Here is a 19,984-nt window from a genome sequence, read left to right as displayed (position 1 = left end):
CACGCATGGACTGCTTTACTAAACTAAACAGCCTACATACAAACCAAACTTACACCATAATTTAACTGCATTGCTGATAATTTCCATACTAGTAAAAGGGTATCAGAGTTCTACTTTTCTTATAGTTTAGCCTTAATTGAATAAAATGCTTAATATATTCTTTCCTGTCACAACTCTGTACGTGTCCCAACAAGAGAATCAACTACTATACTGCAAATTGCTGCTGTAATATTATTTTGGAAGAATCAAATGAAGCTGTCTTATTTCATAATCAATGAATAAACATCTTTCACAATATTTAGCCATAAACATCTCCAAACCAAAAACAGATAAACATCTGACGACTCCAGAAGCTGCAAGCAAAAATGTTTGCTTAGCTCTTACTCTAAAGCTAATGAGCCAGCTATTTACATCTGAACCAATTTACTCTGTACCCTTCTCTCCACTCCAATATTCTTGCCTGGAGAATTCCATGGACAGAGGAGCTTGGCGGGCTATAGGATCATAAAGAGTCGGACACAACTGAAGCAACTTAGCATGCACTCACTCATTAAATTCATTACACAATAAAACACTGTTACCTCCTGTCATTCCCCAACACATCAAAGAATCCAACCTCAGGACAAGTGTCTGGATTATATGGGCCCATAAGAACCTGCTTATGCAGTGCCACAAGTTTCAGTTTTTCTTCATAAGTTGGATGAAATGCTTTGCCATCTTTTTCTATAACAAAAATAAACACAAAAACAATTAGCACTGACAAAATACAACATTTTCAACACTGTATGTTGAAATTCTGGTATAATGTATATCACAAATTGCCTGTGAAATTTATACTGCCTATAAAAACCACTGTAGGAATATTTTTATTTCAACTACTAAATTTTAATAAAGCCAAGATAAAAAAAAACTTCACGCTGAGTTAATTATTTAAAATAAAGTTAAATACTAATATTTATGTTAAAATTACTACAAAGAGTAAATCAATTAAAAAAAAACTGCTAAAGAGAAAATGTCAAGCAACAGTAAGGCACACACACACTAGTGTACCACTTAACATCTTTTTCAAATATTAAAAATGTTCAGCAATCGTTTTTTAAAACAAGTTCAAAAATTTTTATATTGAGCATTTTAAATAAGAGATATATGGATAAGGGAGTACATATATAATTTGAAAGGCTATATTCAAAATGTATCCATCCCACTGAAACAGTACCAAGCGGTGGAAAGGACTTTGGAATCAGACATCCTAGATTTAGATCTTATCTCAGACACTTCCTAGCTATAGGACCATTTAAACTCTTAAGTCTGTTTATCAATAAAGAGTCTTTTCTACTTCAGAGGTAACAGGACAGTATTAATGGTAATAACTGTTGCGTCTTTCCTCTGCTCTGGCAGGTTGCCAATGGGCAATTACAGTGAAGCCAGTATGACCCACAGAGACTTAACCACCACTAGCAACACTTAAAAGTATCATGAAACTGGGTGCTGACAAAATAGGGAATCCTACTTCTTTGATAAATGGAAGTGTTAGTTACTGGTTGGTTCTAATAAGAGACTATCAAATTTTAAAACAAAAAAGGAGGTTAAAAGTAGCGTCTATTGCCTACAAATTTTATCCATGTACAGAGCAATCACCAAAAGAAAATTACTCATGATAAGAGAAGAACATGGTTTACACAACAGTTCATATCCTGTTCAAGGAATCTTAGGAGAAAAAAAAATACCAAGCTGCCAGTCAGCATCCCAAGACATTCAATTTCACTAGTCAAGGAAATGGAAACTGAAACCATTAGATACTCAGGATGCTGTCTACCATCAGACAGGTCAAAAAAGTTAGGTCATCAAGAGTTGGTAAGAACAGGACAAACAGGTACCCATTCTCAATACACTTATGTTCAAAGTATAAATTGTTAGTTATCTTAGAGGGAAATCAGGCAAAATATTCCAAAATTGTAAATATAGATGCCCTGCTGCTGCTAAGTCGCTTCAGTAGTGTCCGACTGTGTGACCCCATAGACAGCAGCCCACCAGGCTCCTCTGTCTCTGGGATTCTCCAGGCAAGAATACTGGAGTGGGTTGCTATTTCCTTCTCCAATGCATGAAAGTGAAAAGCGAAAGTGAAGTCGCTCAGATGTGCCCAACTCTTAGCGACCCCATGGACTGCAGCCCACCAGGCTCCTCTGTCCATGGGATTTTCCAGGCAAGAGTACTGGAGTGGGGTGCCATTATGGTCCAATAATTCCAATTCTCATCATCTACTCTTGATAAGCATTCCCAAACACACAGGAGGTGGACACAGGAATATTTTCATTGCAGCACTCTTATTACTGTAAAGAACTTAAAAGTTCATTAATAAGGAAACAGCTAAATAATGTGGCATAGTCAGTCTAAGGAATAAATGAAGTAAGTAAAGGAAATATCTAGAGTAGGAAATGGCAACTCACTCTAGTATTCTTGCCTAGAGAACCCCGGGATAGAGGAGCCTGGTGGGCTAGAGCCTGGGGGGCCGCAGAGTCAGACACAGTTGAGTGATTAAGCACAAAGGAAATACAGTTAAATGAAAAAAGCAAGCTGCAGAAAACTATATACAATCATACAGCACAAAATATAGTATCTTCAATTCTAAGTACTCCCCCAACCTACACTTTAACATCTCTAAAATCAGATTAGTTTTTACATCTATTGTATTTTATAGTTGTAACTGGCAGTTTTTCTTTCTTTACAGTACGTAATAGTAAGTCTTAGAATTGATGAAATCCAGCATGTAGCACACCCACATATACACTCTATGGATACCTTTACATGCATGTAAATGCAAAGAAAAAGATCTAGATGGAGTCACACTAAAAAGATGAGAATGAGAAAGTGGGAGAGGGCTAAGATGAGGAGTAGGGATCAGAGGCCTTAAAACTAGAAATATTTTAATCTTTCAAAGGAAAACATTTGGAAGAACAAACCAAACTGTTAAAGAGAGTGGGGACTTAAAAGAATTATATCTATGTACTTCTATATAATTATATATACATATACTTCAATCTGAATTTTTTTCAATAAGAACTCATCAACACTTGAAAAAAGACAAAACTGTGGCACTAACTTTATTTAATAAAAATTGTAACAACTCAGAAACCTGTGGACCTGCCATCTGTCTTTGTTACTGAGCAAACAGAATCACTAAACAATTAGTACCAAGTAGGAACTTCCTCTAAAGCTTTTAGAACAGGATTATGCATAGGTCTATATATACCAACTAAAAGGCAGTTCCCATTTTAAAATTTAACTCTTAGACGTCTGTTTCAATTATGAACACTATAAGATCTTTTGTATATTCATTCATTCAACTTAGTAAATATTTATTGAGCCCTTGTGTGCAAATCATAGGAAATGGAAATAGATGGGGAAACGGTGGAAACAGTGTCAGACTTTATTTTGGGGGGCTCCAAAATCACTGCAGATGGGGATTGCAGCCATGAAATTAAAAGATGTTTACTCCTTGGAAGCAAAGTTATGACCAACCTAGATAGCATATTGAAAAGCAGAGACATTACTTTGCCAACAAAGGTCCATCTAGTCAAGGCTATGGTTTTTCCAGTGATCATGTATGGATGTGAGAGTTGGACTGTGAAGAAAGCTGAGTGCCAAAAAATTGATGCTTTTGAACTGTGGTGTTGGAGAAGACTCTTGAGAGTCCCTTGGACTGCAAGGAGATCCAACCAGGCCATTCTGAAGGGGATCAGCCCTGGGATTTCTTTGGAAGGAATGATGCTAAAGGTGAAACTCCAATACTTTGGCCACCTCATGCAAAGAGTTGACTCATTGGAGAAGACCCTGATGCTGGGAGGGATTGGGGCAGGAGGAGAAAGGGACGACAGAGGATGAGAATGTTGGATGGCATCACTGACTCGACGGACTTGAGTTTGAGTGATCTCTGGAGTTGGTGATGGACAGGGAGGCCTGGCATGCTGTGATTCATGGGGTCACAAAGAGTCGGACACGACTGAGCGACTGAACTCAACTGAACTGATACTGAGATAAAGGAACAATTATTTTAGAGTTTAGGAAAAAATATGTCAAAAAGGTAATAACATGACTTGTTCCAACTGTTTAGGTTGGACCAGTAGTTACATTTAATTTCAATGTAATATATAATAAAAAAAGAGCAAAATAGATGAATTTAGAAAACCAAAATACATCTTTACATTATCTCTCATGTAAAAACCAACAAGCCTAATGAATTCTTTTCTAAATACTGCCTTGAAAAATTATCTTAAAAACGGTGTTACACCTGTTAACTGCTGCGTTATTTAAAATTTAATTATGCAACAATAACACAATACTTAAATTACAGTAATCTGATGAATAGATTATACAGCTATTTAAAATGACAAAATAAGGGCTATATATCATTTCAGAGAATACTTATAATGTATTAATGAAAACAAGCAGAATAAAAAGGTATTAAAAGATAATTTTATGTTTACAACTATGTAAAAATGGGTGATTATACATATACATCTTTCTTTTTAACAAAATTAGCCTGCCAGAACTCTGTATTCTAAGATAATAGTGTTAAAAAATGTGAAATAGTGGCAACTTTTTTACCAAAAAGCCTTTTTCAATTTTCAAGATGTTCATAAGCTTCTTTTAGCATCTACCTTAATTTTGTACATATTAGTCACCAAAAGTTTTCTTATGCTAATTACGTCTCAGAGAATCATAGCCCAGACAACTTTCTTCTCACATTCCCCAAAGTGATGATTTGAAAAACAGCTCCAACCTTGATCTTAGCTTATGAGATGAAAGATAAACCAAACAGGTGCCAACTTAACTGTTCATGTTATCTTGAGCCTTATAAAAGAAAAATATGCTGCTGGTGATTCCAGATAAAGAAAAAGAAGATATAGTAAGCCTGAGAAACAGTAAGGGTAGACAGCATACCCTCAAGGGTAGACTCTCTGCTTTGTTCCATCAGGATCCCTGGGATTTTGTTTCTCCTTTAAAAAAAAAAAAAAAAAACCTAAATTCTATTAAAGTGGTTGCTTTGACCCCTTCAATAAAGATAAAGATAAAAATCAATAAAGATAACATCAAATGAGAACTTTATTCACTGGAAGACCACTTTTCTGATCAGTCATGTAATACAGCAATTTTCAAATACATACACACATGAATTCTTATTTGCTTCAGGGAGATGATTTGAAGCTAACAGATAAGACTAGCGGGTATGAAAAAAATATTGTAGGGCTTCTCTGGTGGCTCAGTGGTAAAGAATTTGCCCGCCAATGTCAAATATTAGGCAATGCAAACCAGAATTAGCAGACCACAGGATGGGGTGAGTCAACAAGGAAACTATCCGTTTTTCAGCAGGGTGTTAGTCTAACCGTGACCCTAAAAGATGACTCAACAGAGGGAGGGGGGTTTCAGGATATTTAGATGTCATTTTAATATCTGCCCTTTATATGCCAGAAAGGATTAAGAATATACTGCCAATCCGTAAAGGATTTTTCAAAAGAGAATATGTTTTTAAATGTAAGTTCTGGTCAAGCACTCAAATTTGCTCACCACCATGAACGCCAGTGCTAAGCACAAGCTTTGTTAATAGGCACTCACCAGACCAAAACCATGCCCAAGAAATCTCTCTAAAGAAGAAACTGACTGCAAAGGTCAATCTCTGTGAGAATAAAACAGTACATCCATTCTTATGAATTTTACTGGCATTTCCACAGAATCTTTATACATTTGCTCATTTTTCTTTTTGTCCCCCTCTTATTTGATTCTCTGAAATGACAAACAAAATTGATAAACCTTTAGCTAGACTCATCGAGAAAAAAAGGGAGAGAACTCAAATCAATAAAATTAGAAATGAAAAAGGAGACGTTACAACTGACTCCACAGAAATACCAAGGCTCCTAAGAGACTACCATAAGCGACTATATGACCGATAAGGGATTAGTCTCCAAAATTTACAAAGTTGCTTCAGTCGTGTCCAACTCTTAGAGACCCTATGGACTGTATCCTGCCAGGCTCCTCTGCCCATGGGATGCTCCTGGCAAGAGTAGGTTGCCATGCCCTTCTCCAGGGGATCTTCCTGACCAGGGCTCAAACCTGTGTTTCCTGTGGCTCCTGCATTGCAGGCTGATTCTTTTTTTTTTTAATGCTAAGCCCCAGGGAAGCCCAGCCACGGGGGAAACATACCAAAAGTTAATACTTATTCCTAAAAGATCGGATTCAGATTTTTTTTCTTCTCTCACTTTTATTTTCTGATTTCCAATATGCATATGTACTTTTATATCAAATACACATATGCTTTTTTCCTTTTATAGCAAACATTTTTAAAAAGTGAAGGGAACTTAATTTTTCAGCCTTTAGGATGAGAGTAACAGAGCATTTATTTTCTCCTGAGAACTGTACAAAACCCAGGAGGATAAACCAAGAATCCCAACCACCTTTAGAATAGGACAACCTACATCATGTTGACATTCTAAACCTCAAAGAGAACAGAAAGTGACCCCTGCCCCCAGCCAGATCAGTATCATTAGGCAGACTATTATAGTGTTACAAAAAAATTACTTCTCTTTCACTCTTCAGATGGCTCAAGTTCCCACACTAGGAGGGTTTATTTAGTTTTTCTGCATTAGATGAAAATAATGTTCTCTTGAATTACTTTTTAACTATATTATTACTTTTATTTTAAATTTGTCTGTGCCCCGAGGCTTGTGAGATCTTAGTTCCCTGACCAGTGAAAACGCCACATCCTAACCATTGGACCACCAGGGAATTCTCTTTCCTAAATTATTTTTGGTTCCAAAGGCATTAAACATAGCAGGAAAGAAGTTACCACGGTAACTGCATAGACAGAAAAAGTCTTGCTGAAACTCAAAAATCTTTAGCCAGGGCCACAACCCTAAAGGAAAGCTGTTTCAGTCCTGCCATTCAGGAAGCCAGCCATTACCCTTGGTCCCTGCATTTATAGTTAATTAATCCAATCAATTTGGAAAACCGCCTTCTATGGCAACCAAAGACAAATATAAATTATGCTGGAAAGAAGCTGCAGAGCTACTGTTCAGATGCAAGCGTGTGAAACACACCAATGAAAAGCAGAAAATGACTACTTCTACTACCTGGAGAAGTTGAATACAAAGATGGCCATTTTCAATCAAATGGACTAAAAGGGATCACCTGTTAGCATCTGTCCAGTGACAATTATATTTAAAAAAGTTTATTTTCAATAAAATTGAAGACCAAAAGTCAGGTTAAAAATTTATTTTACCTAAAGGATAGAGACTAAAGCAGGGATTGGCAAACCGGACCAACTCTGCCCACAGTTGTTGTTTATATTCATTTATCTTTAACTTTTTCCCATTGGTTTGGGTAACATCCACTTTAACTAGTAGTTAGTCATACTCAGCCATCGTTCTCCCCGCACCCCCACCCCCCGCACAACTGTTTTTTTGACCTGTGAACTAAGAATTTTTTTTAATCTTTTAAAAGAAATCTTTTTAAAAATAAGCAGAAACAGACAAATAAAAAACAAAGAATATGAAGACAGACCACATACGGTCCTTAAGGTCTAAAATATTTATATCTGACCCTTTACTGAAAATCCGTTATGACTATACAGTGGAAGTGAGAAACAGATTTAAGGGACTAGATCTGATAGACAGAGTGCCTGATGAACTATGGATGGAGGTTCGTGACACTGTGTAAGAGACAGGAATCAAGACCATCCCCAAGAAAAAAAAATGCAAAAAAGCAAAATGGCTGTCTGAGAAGGCCTTACAAATAGCTGTGAAAAGAAGGGATGCAAAAAGCAAAGGAGAAAAGGAAAGATATACCCATTTGAATGCAGAGTTCCAAAGAATAGCAAGGAGAGACAAGAAAGCCTTCTCAGTGATCAATGCAAAGAAATAGAGGAAAACAATAGAAAAGGAAAGACTAGAGATCGCTTCAAGAAAATCAGAGATACCAATGGAACATTTCATGCAAAGATGGGCTAAATAAAGGACAGAAATGGTAGTGACCTAACAGAAGCAGAAGATATTAAGAAGAAGTGGTAAGAATACACAGAAGAACTGTACAAAAAAGATCTTCACGATGCAGATAATCACGATGGTGTGATCACTCACCTAGAGCCAGACATCCTGGAATGTGAAGTCGAGTGGGCCTTAGAAAGCATCACTACGAACAAAGCTAGTGGAGGTGATGGAATTCCAGTTGAGCTAGTTCAAATCCTGAAAGACGACGGTGTGAAAGTCCTGCACTCAATATGCCAGCAAATATGGAAAACTCAGCAGTGGCCACAGGACTGGAAAAGGTCAGTTTTCATTCCAATCCCAAAGAAAGGCAATGCCAAAGAATGCTCAAACTACTGCACAATTGCACTCATCTCACATGCTAGTAAAGTAATACTTAAAATTCTCCAAGCCAGGCTTCAGCAATATGTTAACTGTGAACTTCCAGATGCTCAAGCTGGTTTTAGAAAAGGCAGAGGAACCAGAGACCAAATTGCCAACATCTGATGGACCATCAAAAAAGCAAAAGAGTTCCAGAAAAACATCTATTACTGCTTTACTGACTATGCCAAGGCCTCTGACTGTGTGGATCACAATAAACTGTGGAAAATTATTAAAGAGATGGGCATAGCAGACCACCTGACCTGCCTCTTGAGAAACCTGTATGCAGGTCAAGAAGCAACAGTTAGAACTGGACATGGAACAATACACTGGTTCCAAATAGGAAAAGGAGTCTGTCAAGGCTGTATATTGTCACTGTGGTTATTTAACTTATATGCAGAGTACATCATGAGAAACGCTGGGCTGGAGGAAGCATAAGCTGGAATCAAGATTGCCAGGAGAAGTATCAATAACCTCAGATATGCAGATGACACCACCCTTATGGCAGAAAATGAAGAAGAACTAAAGAGCCTCTTGATGAAAGTGAAAGTGGAGAGTGAAAAAGTTGGCTTAAAGCTCAACATTCAGAAAACTAAGATCATGGCATCTGGTCCCATCACTTCATTGCAGATAGATGGGGAAACAGTGGAATCAGTGGCTGACTTCATTTTTCTGGGCTCCAAAATCACTGAAGATAGTGACTGCAGCCATGAAATTAAAAGATGCTTACTCCTTGGAAGGAAAGTTATGACCAAACTAGATATCATATTAAAAACCAGAGACATCACTTTGTCAACACAGGTCTAAGCAAGGCTATGGTTTTTCCAGTGGTCATACATGGATGTGAGAGTTGGACTATAAAAAAAGCTGAGTGCTGAAGAACTGATGCTTTTGAACTGTGGTGTTAGAGAAGACTCTTGAGAGTCCCTTGGACTGCAAGGAGATCCAACCAGTCCATGCTAAAGGAGATCAGTCCTGGATGTTCTTTGGAAGGACTGATGTTGAAGCTGAAACTCCAATACTTTGGCCACTTCATGTGAAGAGCTGACTCACTGGAACAGACCCTGATGCTGGTAATGACTAAGGGCAGGAGGAGAAGGGGACGACAGAGAATGAGATGGTTGGATGGCATCATCGACTCGATGGACATGGGTTTGGGTGGACGCCAGGAGTTGGTGATGGGACAAGGAGGCCTGGGGTGCTGTGGTCCGTGGGGTCGCAAAGAGTCGGCCATGACTGAGCGACTAAACTGAACTGACTTACTGAAAATGTTTGCTGACCCTGGAATAAAGGAAGAAATGCAAATGCCAAACTAACTTTAATATTTTAAATACGGAATTTAAAAAATTCAAATAAAGGATAGAAAACATACAGTTAAACTTCCACACCAGTATTCTTGCCTAGGAAATCCCATAGACAAAGTCTAGGCCTGGTGGGCGACAATCCATGGGGTATCAAAGAGTCAGGCACAACTGAGCAACTGAGCACAAACTTCTGTTAAACCTGGTGAACTGAATATACACAATTACATCTGATCCTCGATGATACCCCACTGAAAGGAATAGGAAGCTAATCTAGAGAACACTGAAAAGGCTCAGGAATTGAAGATATCAGGTTCATTAAAAGCTGGAGTCTAGATAAAAATAGGGATTTTGGCTTAAAACCTATCTAAAGAGCAGGTACCCTTACCCACCCAACCCCAAGCACACAGATGGCTACCTTGCCCCTAGTTTAGCAGAGGCAGTATATATTAACAGACGGGTATATTCGAGAACACAGATCACATATACTCAGGTGGGAGGACATCAGCCTAAGACTAAGCTGCAGGACTAAAAAGAGAAACAAAATGAACGTTACCCTAGTAAATGGTAAATGACTTCCACCCATGCTCCCTTCTCCTGTTTAGTGCCAAAATATTGGTAGCTAGATTCATACATTGCAGGCAGGAGAAAAATATTTTCATGAAAAAAAAACTGGCCTAAAAGACCGGTGCATACTGGTTTGAAAGGTACTGATATTTAGAGACCCTAAATGAAACTTCTGCCTCATCACCTACAATAAAAGCTGTACTCAAGGTTATAGTTGGCTCTCCAATGCCTTACCCTTTAAAGAATGAATGCCCAAGGATCACCCAACATTTGAGAAAGCTCCCAACATGGTTGGGAGTGTAAAAGAAATTTTCCAATAGGAAAAAAAAAAAGTCTAAAAGAAAACGAATTCCAGAAATTTCAACATCACAGAGAGGTGAAAGAAATTTTCAGGATGACAGTAAGCAGAGACTCAACAAAGGAGAAAGCTAAGACTGGATCAAAAATTTAAGAACATCTAGGAGAGATGTTTTTTAATAAAACAGTTTACCTGGGAACAAAGAAAATAAATGATAATTACTTCTAACCACACAAAAGACAAAGAGTTTCCATAAGAACCAAAATATAATCAAAATGCATGATCTGTCTCGGCTATAAATAACACAAATAGAAACAACTGAGTGATTTAATCACAAATGTGGTATCATAAAATTGGGAGTTTGGGAAGGAGGGAGAGAGAGGCACATATATATAAGTTGCTTTTTAAAAATAAAGAAGCAGCAGGAAAGTGAAGACAAACACCAGGAAACAGTTAAAATACTGGAAAGTGGCTGCCTTAGGGGAGGTCTTGGAGATGGGGAAAGAAACAGGGGGATGGCTATTTTTCATTATAAATTTTAAATTACAACCTGGTCTAATTGCCTTGGTTTCCACTTTGATAAAAAGGTAAAATGAATAAACACATTTGCTCCATTTCAATAATCAGTTCATAAGAGATTACAACATGTGGTGGGCATACTACTACTCCCCTTAAAAGACATCCACATCCTAATCCCCACAATCTATAGTATATTCCTGTGAATATATTAGGTTACATGAAAAGGGGGAATTAAGATTATAGCTGACCTTAGCCTAGACTACCCATATGGGCATAAAGTAATCACAAGAGTCCTTATAAATGGAAGAGAAAGAACAGAGGGAGGTATGAAGGTGTTACGCTGCTAGCTCTGATGGAAGAAGGGGGTCACATGCGAAAGCACAGAGCTGGTCTCCTCCTGAAGGTGGAGAAAAGCAAGGCAACAGATACTCCCCTAGAGTCTCCAGAAGGAACACAGCCCAGCTGACACTGTGATCCTAAGCCAGTGAGACCCATTCTGAACTACTAACCCTCCGGGACTATAAAATAGTATGTGTTGTTTCAAGCCACTAAATTTGTAGTAACACATTTTCCCAAGTTAATAAAGACAGAAATGGCTTCTAGATTTGTTGTTGTTCAGCTGCTAAGTTGTTTCTGACTCTTTGTGACCCCATGGACTGCAGCATGCCAGGCTCCTCTGTCCTCCACTATCTACTGGAATTTGATCATTCATTTTAATTGCGTCAGTGATGCTATCTAACCATCTCATCCTCTGCCACCCTCCTCTCCTCCTGCCCAAAATCTTTTCCAGCATCAGGGTCTTTTCCAATGAGTCGGCTCTTCACATCAGGTGGCCAAAGTATTGGAGCTTCAGTTCTTCCAATAAATATTCAGAGTTGATTTCCTTTAGGTTTGACGGCAATCCAAGGGACTCTCAAGAGTCTTCTATGGCACAATTTGAAAGTATCAATTCTTCGGCTCTCAGCCTTCTTTTACAGTCCTTCTCTCACCCTCATGACTACTGGAGAAATCATAGCTTTAACTACATGGACCTTTGTCAGCAAAGTGATGTCTTTGCTTTTTAATACACTGTCTAGGTTTCTCATAGTTTTTCTTACAAGGAACAAACATCTTCTAATTTCATGGCTGCAGTCACCGTCCACAGTGATTTCAGAGCCCAAGAAAATAAAATAAAAATGTGCTTTCACCTTCCCCCCTTCTATTTGTCATGAAGTGATGGGATCAGATGCCACGACCTCAGTTTTCTGAATGTTGAGTTTCAAACCAGCTTTTTCACCCTCATCAAAAGAACCCCATGACAGTATGAAAAGGTTTCTAGATTACTTTCCTATTAAATTTTAAGTATTTAACTTTACAGCTCTAATAAGACAGCATAAATAATTTTGATAATAGTGTTACAATCACAGCGACCAAGCCCAAAGCACTGAATGATTACCCTTCCACCCGAAATGAATTACACAAAAGGTTATTAGTCTCACACATCAATTGCTAGAGTATGTTTACTGAGAAATATTTTTATCATCTCTCTGGAGGGAAAGACAGAGAAATATAACAAATTATTTCAATGTCCTTCTAGCCTTTATCTTATGAAATGAAAGCTAATAAAATCTATGCGTTGGAAAGGATATTAAAGATAGATGACTGAATTGCACAATCAAAGTTCAAATCCTCTCTACATAACCACTAGGTCTACAATAATTTGTTACTGGACACATTATACAACTTATGTGAGGAAGGAGAAGTGAAAATAGAGTTTCTGTATGCTATGGAAGTTATCAGCTTAGTCAGTATAACTATAAAATATTTTATATATGCCTCACAGTAAAAGCAAAGAAAAAAATCTGATGTAGATACATAAAAGATTATGGTAAAGAAATCAAAAGCACAGCCACCTAGTAATTGTTAACGTATGCCTGAACACTTCCTGGTGACAGGAATTCATTGTCTCAAACAGTCTATTCCATGTTTGTATGGATAGCTGTAATTTTTAGCTCTTTATCCTGATTAGATTCTTCTCAATTTTAGCCACAGGGTCTATTTCTAGTCCTCGGCATTAAATAAAACACATCTAACAGATCAGACCTCAAAAACAAAAAAACAAATTCCACAAAATACCACACATCATACTTGCCCTGAATTCTCTATTCTTTAGGCAAAATATTTTCAGCTTAATCACTCATACTTACCTTCTAAAGTCTTGTGTTTAAATCTCAGTTCTGTTATTTACTGAGTACAAAATACAGATAACCTTTCTGAGTCTCAGTTTTGCTATCAAAAAATGGAGAAAATAACCTCTCTTTCTTGTGAGGGGTGGAAATAATGTGTTCCAAAGTCTTGACACAGTGCCTGCATAAAGCAGACATTCACTAAGCAGCAGCTATTATGATGATGGCGGGGATTCAAATTCCCACAATATACAAGTTGCTTTCTTCTGAATTAGCTTCATTTTGTCTTTAACTCTATGAATGATCCCTCAACTGAAAGCAGGATCCAGCGCTTGTCTGAACTGTGTACATGAGAGCAGGACCATCTCTCTCTTCTCTCATTCCAGATACCGTATTTCCACCAAAGCAGCCGAAGCTCAAATCTGTTTTCTTTTGTGGCCCTATCACTACTGTTGCCTGGCAGAGAATACACATCGAATAAAATCCATCTTTTAGAAATATTAAAATTAAAACCACATTTTCCCCACGTTCAATTAAGAAAAAAAGTGATATATTTTTTAGATATCTGATATATTCTTATACTACTTATAAGAAAGTATAATAAATGCAGTATTTCTGAGCTAATGAATATGCAACCCTGTAAACTGCCTAGCCTGCTTGAAGTGCTTAATAAAAGTTGATCACATTCCATATTAAATTCTTGGTAATCTCTCCTCTTCAACATAGGCAGTCACAGGATACCAACTGCTAGGTACTCTGCTAAGAGTTTATAAATAATCTGAGTAAAGGAAGGCAGAATTTAAACAACTGAGTGACAACTAGGAAGTAGTTCCCCAGGTAGTATTCACTCCAGAGCTCAACTTCCTAAATACTGAAGCAGAGAAGCTCTCATTTTAGCTAACTGATAAAAGTAAACATTATCTCCTTCTGGGGGTTGGGGTTGGTTACCAAAGTGTACTCATTTGCAAAAATTCATCAAGTATCATTATGATTTGTATACTTTTCTGCAGGGGTAGTAAACAAAGGGGAGGCCTCAGGTAAATATTAAAATCAAAATAAAACATCCATAAATATAAACACATATATGTATATATATCCTGAATACCCCATATTCAAAGGAAAATTTTAGTTCAGTTCAAATCTAATACGAAATAGCAAATAAGAAGAGATGTTTAAAAGGCATTAATATTCCTGGTGGTTATAATTTTCTTTCTTTGTCTCAGGTCTATACATCCTTCTATGCTATACACTTATACCTAAAGACAATAAAGAAGAGGAAAATAAACTCAAAATTTAACAGACATTCAGTAGTAACAATTAAACCTGAAATTATCTGAGGCTAGTCCACTTAAGTCCAGGAGGCACACACTAATTATATGTGTCACCAAAGAATAAATTACAGCTTTACAGTATTTTAAAGCATTAATGGAGCCATTCATAAAAGTTCTTGGAAGTGCATATGTTTAAAGAAGACAGAAGAAAATGGAACCATTCAGTATGTCCATATGATTGCCTCTCTGTTATCAGCAATATAACACCATGTAACAGATAGCAATGTTAGTAGAAATGCATTAACAATTTCATAGAAAAACTGAGTCTAAAACTTTAGTTCCCTCCAAATTCGACTACAGCTTCCTTTTACATATCATACTCTCAAAAACTTATCACTCCACACACACATCACCCACACACACCCCTAGATCTGTCTACTGAAATAATGACCAATCTAGTAGCAATGAGTGCCCACTGCTAACATCCTGATTATGGCTCTTCAAATGCCACTTTCCACTAAAGGAACCAAGTCTCTTTGGAGAAATGGCTGATTCCAATGGAGGCAGGAAATGCATATGATGAATCTGGACTATTTCATTATACCAGAGAGCAAAGAAGCTATGGAAGACTACTAGTCATGTCAAAGGAACTTAGGAGCCCATCTGAAGAGACCTACCACTTGCTAAAGATGGTACAATTTGAGCATCAATCATAAGAGCTCTCAAAATAGTACCTGATATTTAGCAAACATCTGCTCAATAACTGGTGGCAATTATTAGTCTAGAATTTTAAATGAATGCAACCACCTACCAGCTAATGGAGTGAGGTAGTAAAGTTATTAGAGAAGGAAAACCTTACTTCTAAGAACTCTAAAAACCAAAACACAACTTCCCAGGTTAACTATATCCAAGAAGTATAAGGCTTCAGTAAAGGCAACCGATTTAGTCCTTAACCCAAAGACATAAGAAAATCAGTTTAATCTTGCTATTTACAATGCCATTCAAGTCCTTACATGGATATGACACCAACTGAGCTTCCCAGTTCTCTACAGCAAACAGCCTAATCCCTACTCGCCATTTCCCAGACACACAGAGCTTTCCCTTCTCTGGAAGGGCATCTGCTCTCTGGACCCTCCACACTGGGCTGCAGGGGCCACTGAGGCTCTAACTCCCTGGACTATGTTTCGTAACAGCAAAAGGGACTATACCATTCATTTACAGTGCTAGCCTAATATAAAACTTTATCCATAGTAAGGATTCAACTCAGCTTAGATGATAAAATGCTAACTTACATTTGCCAATATTTTCATCTATTATTTCACTTTTACCATCAAAAACTAAGAGGATAGGCAGTTGACACAATGGGTTCAGTCACTGGCCTATGATCACTGTGATAAGAGACAGAATAAGAAATAGGGTTCCTGATTCTTAGTTCATGTTATTTTCAATCAAAAAAGATGCCCATGCTTTCAAGATTCATATTTATTCCACAGCAAAAGATAAAATGTAATGTTATTTCTAATTCATGTGAGATATAAAACCAGAAAATAGTGATTTATTAAAGTCCCCACCAGACTGATAAAAATGTCAAGTATTATGCAGGAAAAAGGGTTTTTCACACATTAATTCAAAAGCAGCAACCCTTCACTCACTCCATTTTCCATAACCCTTCTGACTGCTTTTAGATCCTTCCTCCCTTCCCACAACCTAAATCAGGAGCCTCATATACTAATAGCTTCTTCACTGCTAACTATGTAATGACCCATGCAAAAATGTACCTTTTAATTGCCAGACTGTTATTTCTCTTTTTAAGTACTTGGATACCACTTTGAGAGCTTAACTTTGGAACTTCCTGAACCATACCTATCAATGTAGCTTTTCCCCTCTAAAGTGACTATAACTAAGTTCCCAAATTACTGGTTCCCCTAAGAGTCTTACATTTGACAAACATGTTAAAATAATGGGAGGTTTAGAGCACTAAATCGTGAATGTGAGATGTCAAATTTCATTTAACCCAGTCATATATATCTATATATATAAACAAATTGAATCTCAAAGAAAAGTTAATTGGCTAGGAGTAGGTTAATAGAATCGAGAGGGATTTCCCTTGCAGTCCAGTGGTTAGGACTTGGTACTTTCACTGCTGTGGCCTAGGTTCAATTCTTGGCTGGGGAATTGGGATCACGCAGGCTGCTTAGTATATTGGAAAAAAAAAAAAGGTCCTCTGGAGAAGGGAAAAGCTACCCCCTCTAGTATTCTGGCCTGAAGAATTCCATGGGCTGTATAGTCCATGGAGTCACAAAGAGTCTGACATGACTGAACGACTTAAAAAAAAAAAAAAGAGTCCAAAGCTTGACTCCCAAGCAATGCTAAATTTATTGCACATTAACAGTGTTTTAATTTTTCAAAGAAGACACTACTACTATCTTCAAATAATACAGATTCAGAAGATAAAATTATCCATTTATTTGTTAGTCATATGGCAAAAGTTAGGACTAGAAGTTCATTCTTCTCTATTCTTACACGTTGTTCTGCCAAGATACACTTTAATCTTATCATACACTGGGAAAATAAGTTCCAAGAATAAAAATTTAAAGTAAAATATAGTCATATAAATTTTACAAAACCACCAGGTTTTTACGTAAGCGGTAGTATATCATCACCTCAGGAAACTCTAAATTCAAGCCAGTGATCTAAGTGTCAAGTGTTCCAAAACTCATTGCTGCTGCTGCTAAGTCGCTTCAGTCATGGCGGACTCTGTGCGACCCCATGGACCACAGCCCACCAGGCTCCTCCGTCCATGCGATTTCCCAGACAAGAGTACTGGAGTAGGGTGCCATTGCCTTCTCCGCCAAAACTCATTAGCCATTACCAGTTCCCCAAACTAGCAGAGGGCTGAACTCATAGTGGAATGACCATGAATATTTCAAGGGTAAACTTTTTAATAGAAAATGCACTGAGTACAGATACCAACCAGAAGGGGAACTAGGGGGTGGGATGAGTTAGGAGAATAGGACTGACATATACACACTACTATATATAAAATGCTTCCCTGGTGGCTCAGATGGTAAAGCGTCTGCCTGCAATGTGGGAGATCTGGGTTCCATCGCTGGGTCGGGAAGATTCCCTGAAGAAGGAAATGGCAACCCACTCCGGTACTCGTGCCTGGAAAATCCCATGGACAGAAGAGCCTGGTAGGTTAGGGTCCATGGGGTTGCAAAGAGTCGGACACGACTGAGCAACTTCACTTTCACATATAAAATAACTAATGAGAACCTACTGTAGAGCACAGGGAACTCTACTCAATGCTCTGTAGTGACCTAAATGGAAAGAAAATCCAAAAAACAGGGGATATATGCATATGAACAGCTGATTCACTTTGCTGCGCAGGAGAAACTAATACAACATTGTAAAACAATCTTTTACTCCAATAAAAAAAGTTTTTTTTTAATGCAATGAATGGAGAATGACTAAATTTTCTGTAAAATTTATACAAGAAAGGCTATCATCAGTTTGCACAATTATTTTCAGAGAAAACAAGTAACTTTTCAATGTATCAGTAGTTTCAACGACTCAACTTCAGCGAGTAAAATATGTACTCCAAAAGGTACTCCCTCTGGGGAAAGGTCATAAATATGTTGTTTTGGAATGTATACGGAACCTAGTAACCACTTTTAAAGTTTAATTTGCGATGTCTCTCTCTGTTCGTCTGCCCCACGAGATCTAAATATCTCCTCAGTCTTTACCACTGACAAGGTCATGTGACTCACCATTTGACTAAGTGAATCACTCAATTTAAAAAAAAAAACAAAAAACAAATCCAAGACCACAGTTTTGCTCTATGACAAGATTTACTACAACTAATTCTGTGAGAAATACAGAGGCTACTTTTAGGCCTTTATCTGAAAATCCACTCTTGGACACCGGAAAAATTTTAACCATCTAGAAGTCGCTGGAACACAGCAGCTATCCCTTCTCTTATTTAGAGTGACAAGCTAGAAGGGATTAGCTTAATACTTAACTTTTTTCTCTCTGCCATATCAATACTGTCAGGTGATTAAGCCCTATTCGAGTTTATGGATCCCCAGAATGAATGGAAAGCGTAAGAACGGAACCCATGAAAAAATTTCTTTCACTCTAATAGAAGGGCAAAAATCGGTGGTTCTGAAGTGCCAATCACAAGAAACAAGAAAAAGAATGCGACGGTTAAAAAACAAAAAATCCCAGATTGGGAACCTCTGGGAAAGAGAACTCATTCTTCCATCCAGGATCCTGGAAAACCGAGAAGCTAAATCTAGGTAAGACGCCTCGTAACCTCCGGGAGGCCGGACCCGGAAAGCTAAACCAAGGTTCCAGGCCCCTAGGGGTGTGAACTAGTGACCAAGCGGATAGTGACAAACTTCGAATACCCCCAAGGACAGAGCCCAGCTGCAGTCGCCGCGGTCCCGCACGGGTAGGTCAGGGCTACTCGGGTCCAGTCTCCCCAAGGCCCGGCAGAGGCGGCGGGGGTGGGGCCTGTCAGGCTCACCTTTGAAGAAGCGCAGCGCCAGGCCGTAGAGCTCCTCCAGGCCGAAGCCCCACCGCTGCTCCAGCCGCCGCGCCTCCTCCGCCGCGCCCCCAGCCACCGCCTCCCCAGGCTCCGGCTGCTCCCCTGCGGCGCCCGGGCCCCTGCCGGATCCTGGAGGCGAGGGCGGCGGCAGCGGCGGCGGCAGCAGCGGGGCGCCCTCCGCGCCGGGTCGTTCCTCCGGGTCCGGGCTTAGCGTGAGGCCGTCGACAGAGACCTCAAGTCGCTCTGCGCTTAACACCGCCGCCATCTCCGCCTGCTGCGCCTCCTCGGCGGGGACAGGCGGCGGCCACGTATCGACTTCCTGCTGACCTCTGACCTCCGCTCACCAACACCGGAACTTCCGCCGCTGAGTAGGCGCTAGAGTTCCCGGAGAGGGGCTGCGGCCTGGTGCCCCGCCCCCACCCCCGGGGTCGTCGGCGGGCTGCGCCCCTCCACCACCCGCCCCGCCTACCACCCCAGCGGCTTTCGAACGCCCCACCCCCACCCTCAACCGGTTCCCTTCCGGCCCTCGTTCCTCCCGGAGCGGGTGCTACGCCCAGCGGCCCTGGCCTTGCAGTTTTTTCCCGCAGCTCGCGGTGTCGGGCAGGGGCGGGGTCGGGCGGGACCCGCGTACAGTCTGTGCGGAGAGGGTGACTCCTGGCGGGCGCCCTACCCTTCTGGTCAGACCCTTCCCAGTTGTAGAGAGTTGTGTGGTTGGAGTAACTGTTGGTAACTCTTAAGGAGATGCCGAGCAAATGCCTTTTTTTTTTTTCTGAGAAAGAAACTGAGGCTGCAGAGAAATCCCGCGGTTTCTGAGACTCGTAGAAGAGCACATCCTGGTTTTGCGGGAACTGAAGCGCATACAATTTGTGGGGTCCCTATTTAGGTAAAAAGCAAAAAGTTAGAAGCAGAGAGTTAGGG

The 19,984-nt window shown here is 39.3% G+C and overlaps 1 protein-coding gene across 2 annotated transcripts in view; it reads right to left on the bottom strand.

Annotated features, from left to right (window-relative positions):
* The window catches only part of ACBD3 (acyl-CoA binding domain containing 3), a 37,464-nt gene extending 17,929 nt beyond the window's left edge, over positions 1 to 19,535 (bottom strand). The window contains exons 1-2 of one of the 2 annotated variants that reach the window (XM_040263658.1): positions 19,046 to 19,535; positions 582 to 723 (exon numbers count right to left, since the gene is read on the bottom strand). In XM_040263658.1, coding sequence (XP_040119592.1) covers positions 582 to 723; positions 19,046 to 19,331 — 428 coding nt within the window. In that variant the 5' untranslated portion in view covers positions 19,332 to 19,535. Of the gene's footprint in view, positions 1 to 581; positions 724 to 4,941; positions 5,014 to 19,045 lie in introns of those variants that run through there. The other variant, XM_040263659.1, reaches the window with a different exon arrangement.
* Positions 19,536 to 19,984: the final 449 nt, after the last annotated feature.

Source organism: Oryx dammah, unplaced genomic scaffold (genome assembly GCF_014754425.2).
Source record: "Oryx dammah isolate SB20612 unplaced genomic scaffold, SCBI_Odam_1.1 HiC_scaffold_21, whole genome shotgun sequence".
Classification (NCBI taxonomy): domain Eukaryota; kingdom Metazoa; phylum Chordata; class Mammalia; order Artiodactyla; family Bovidae; genus Oryx; species Oryx dammah.
This window is presented reverse-complemented; position numbering and strand designations above follow the sequence as displayed.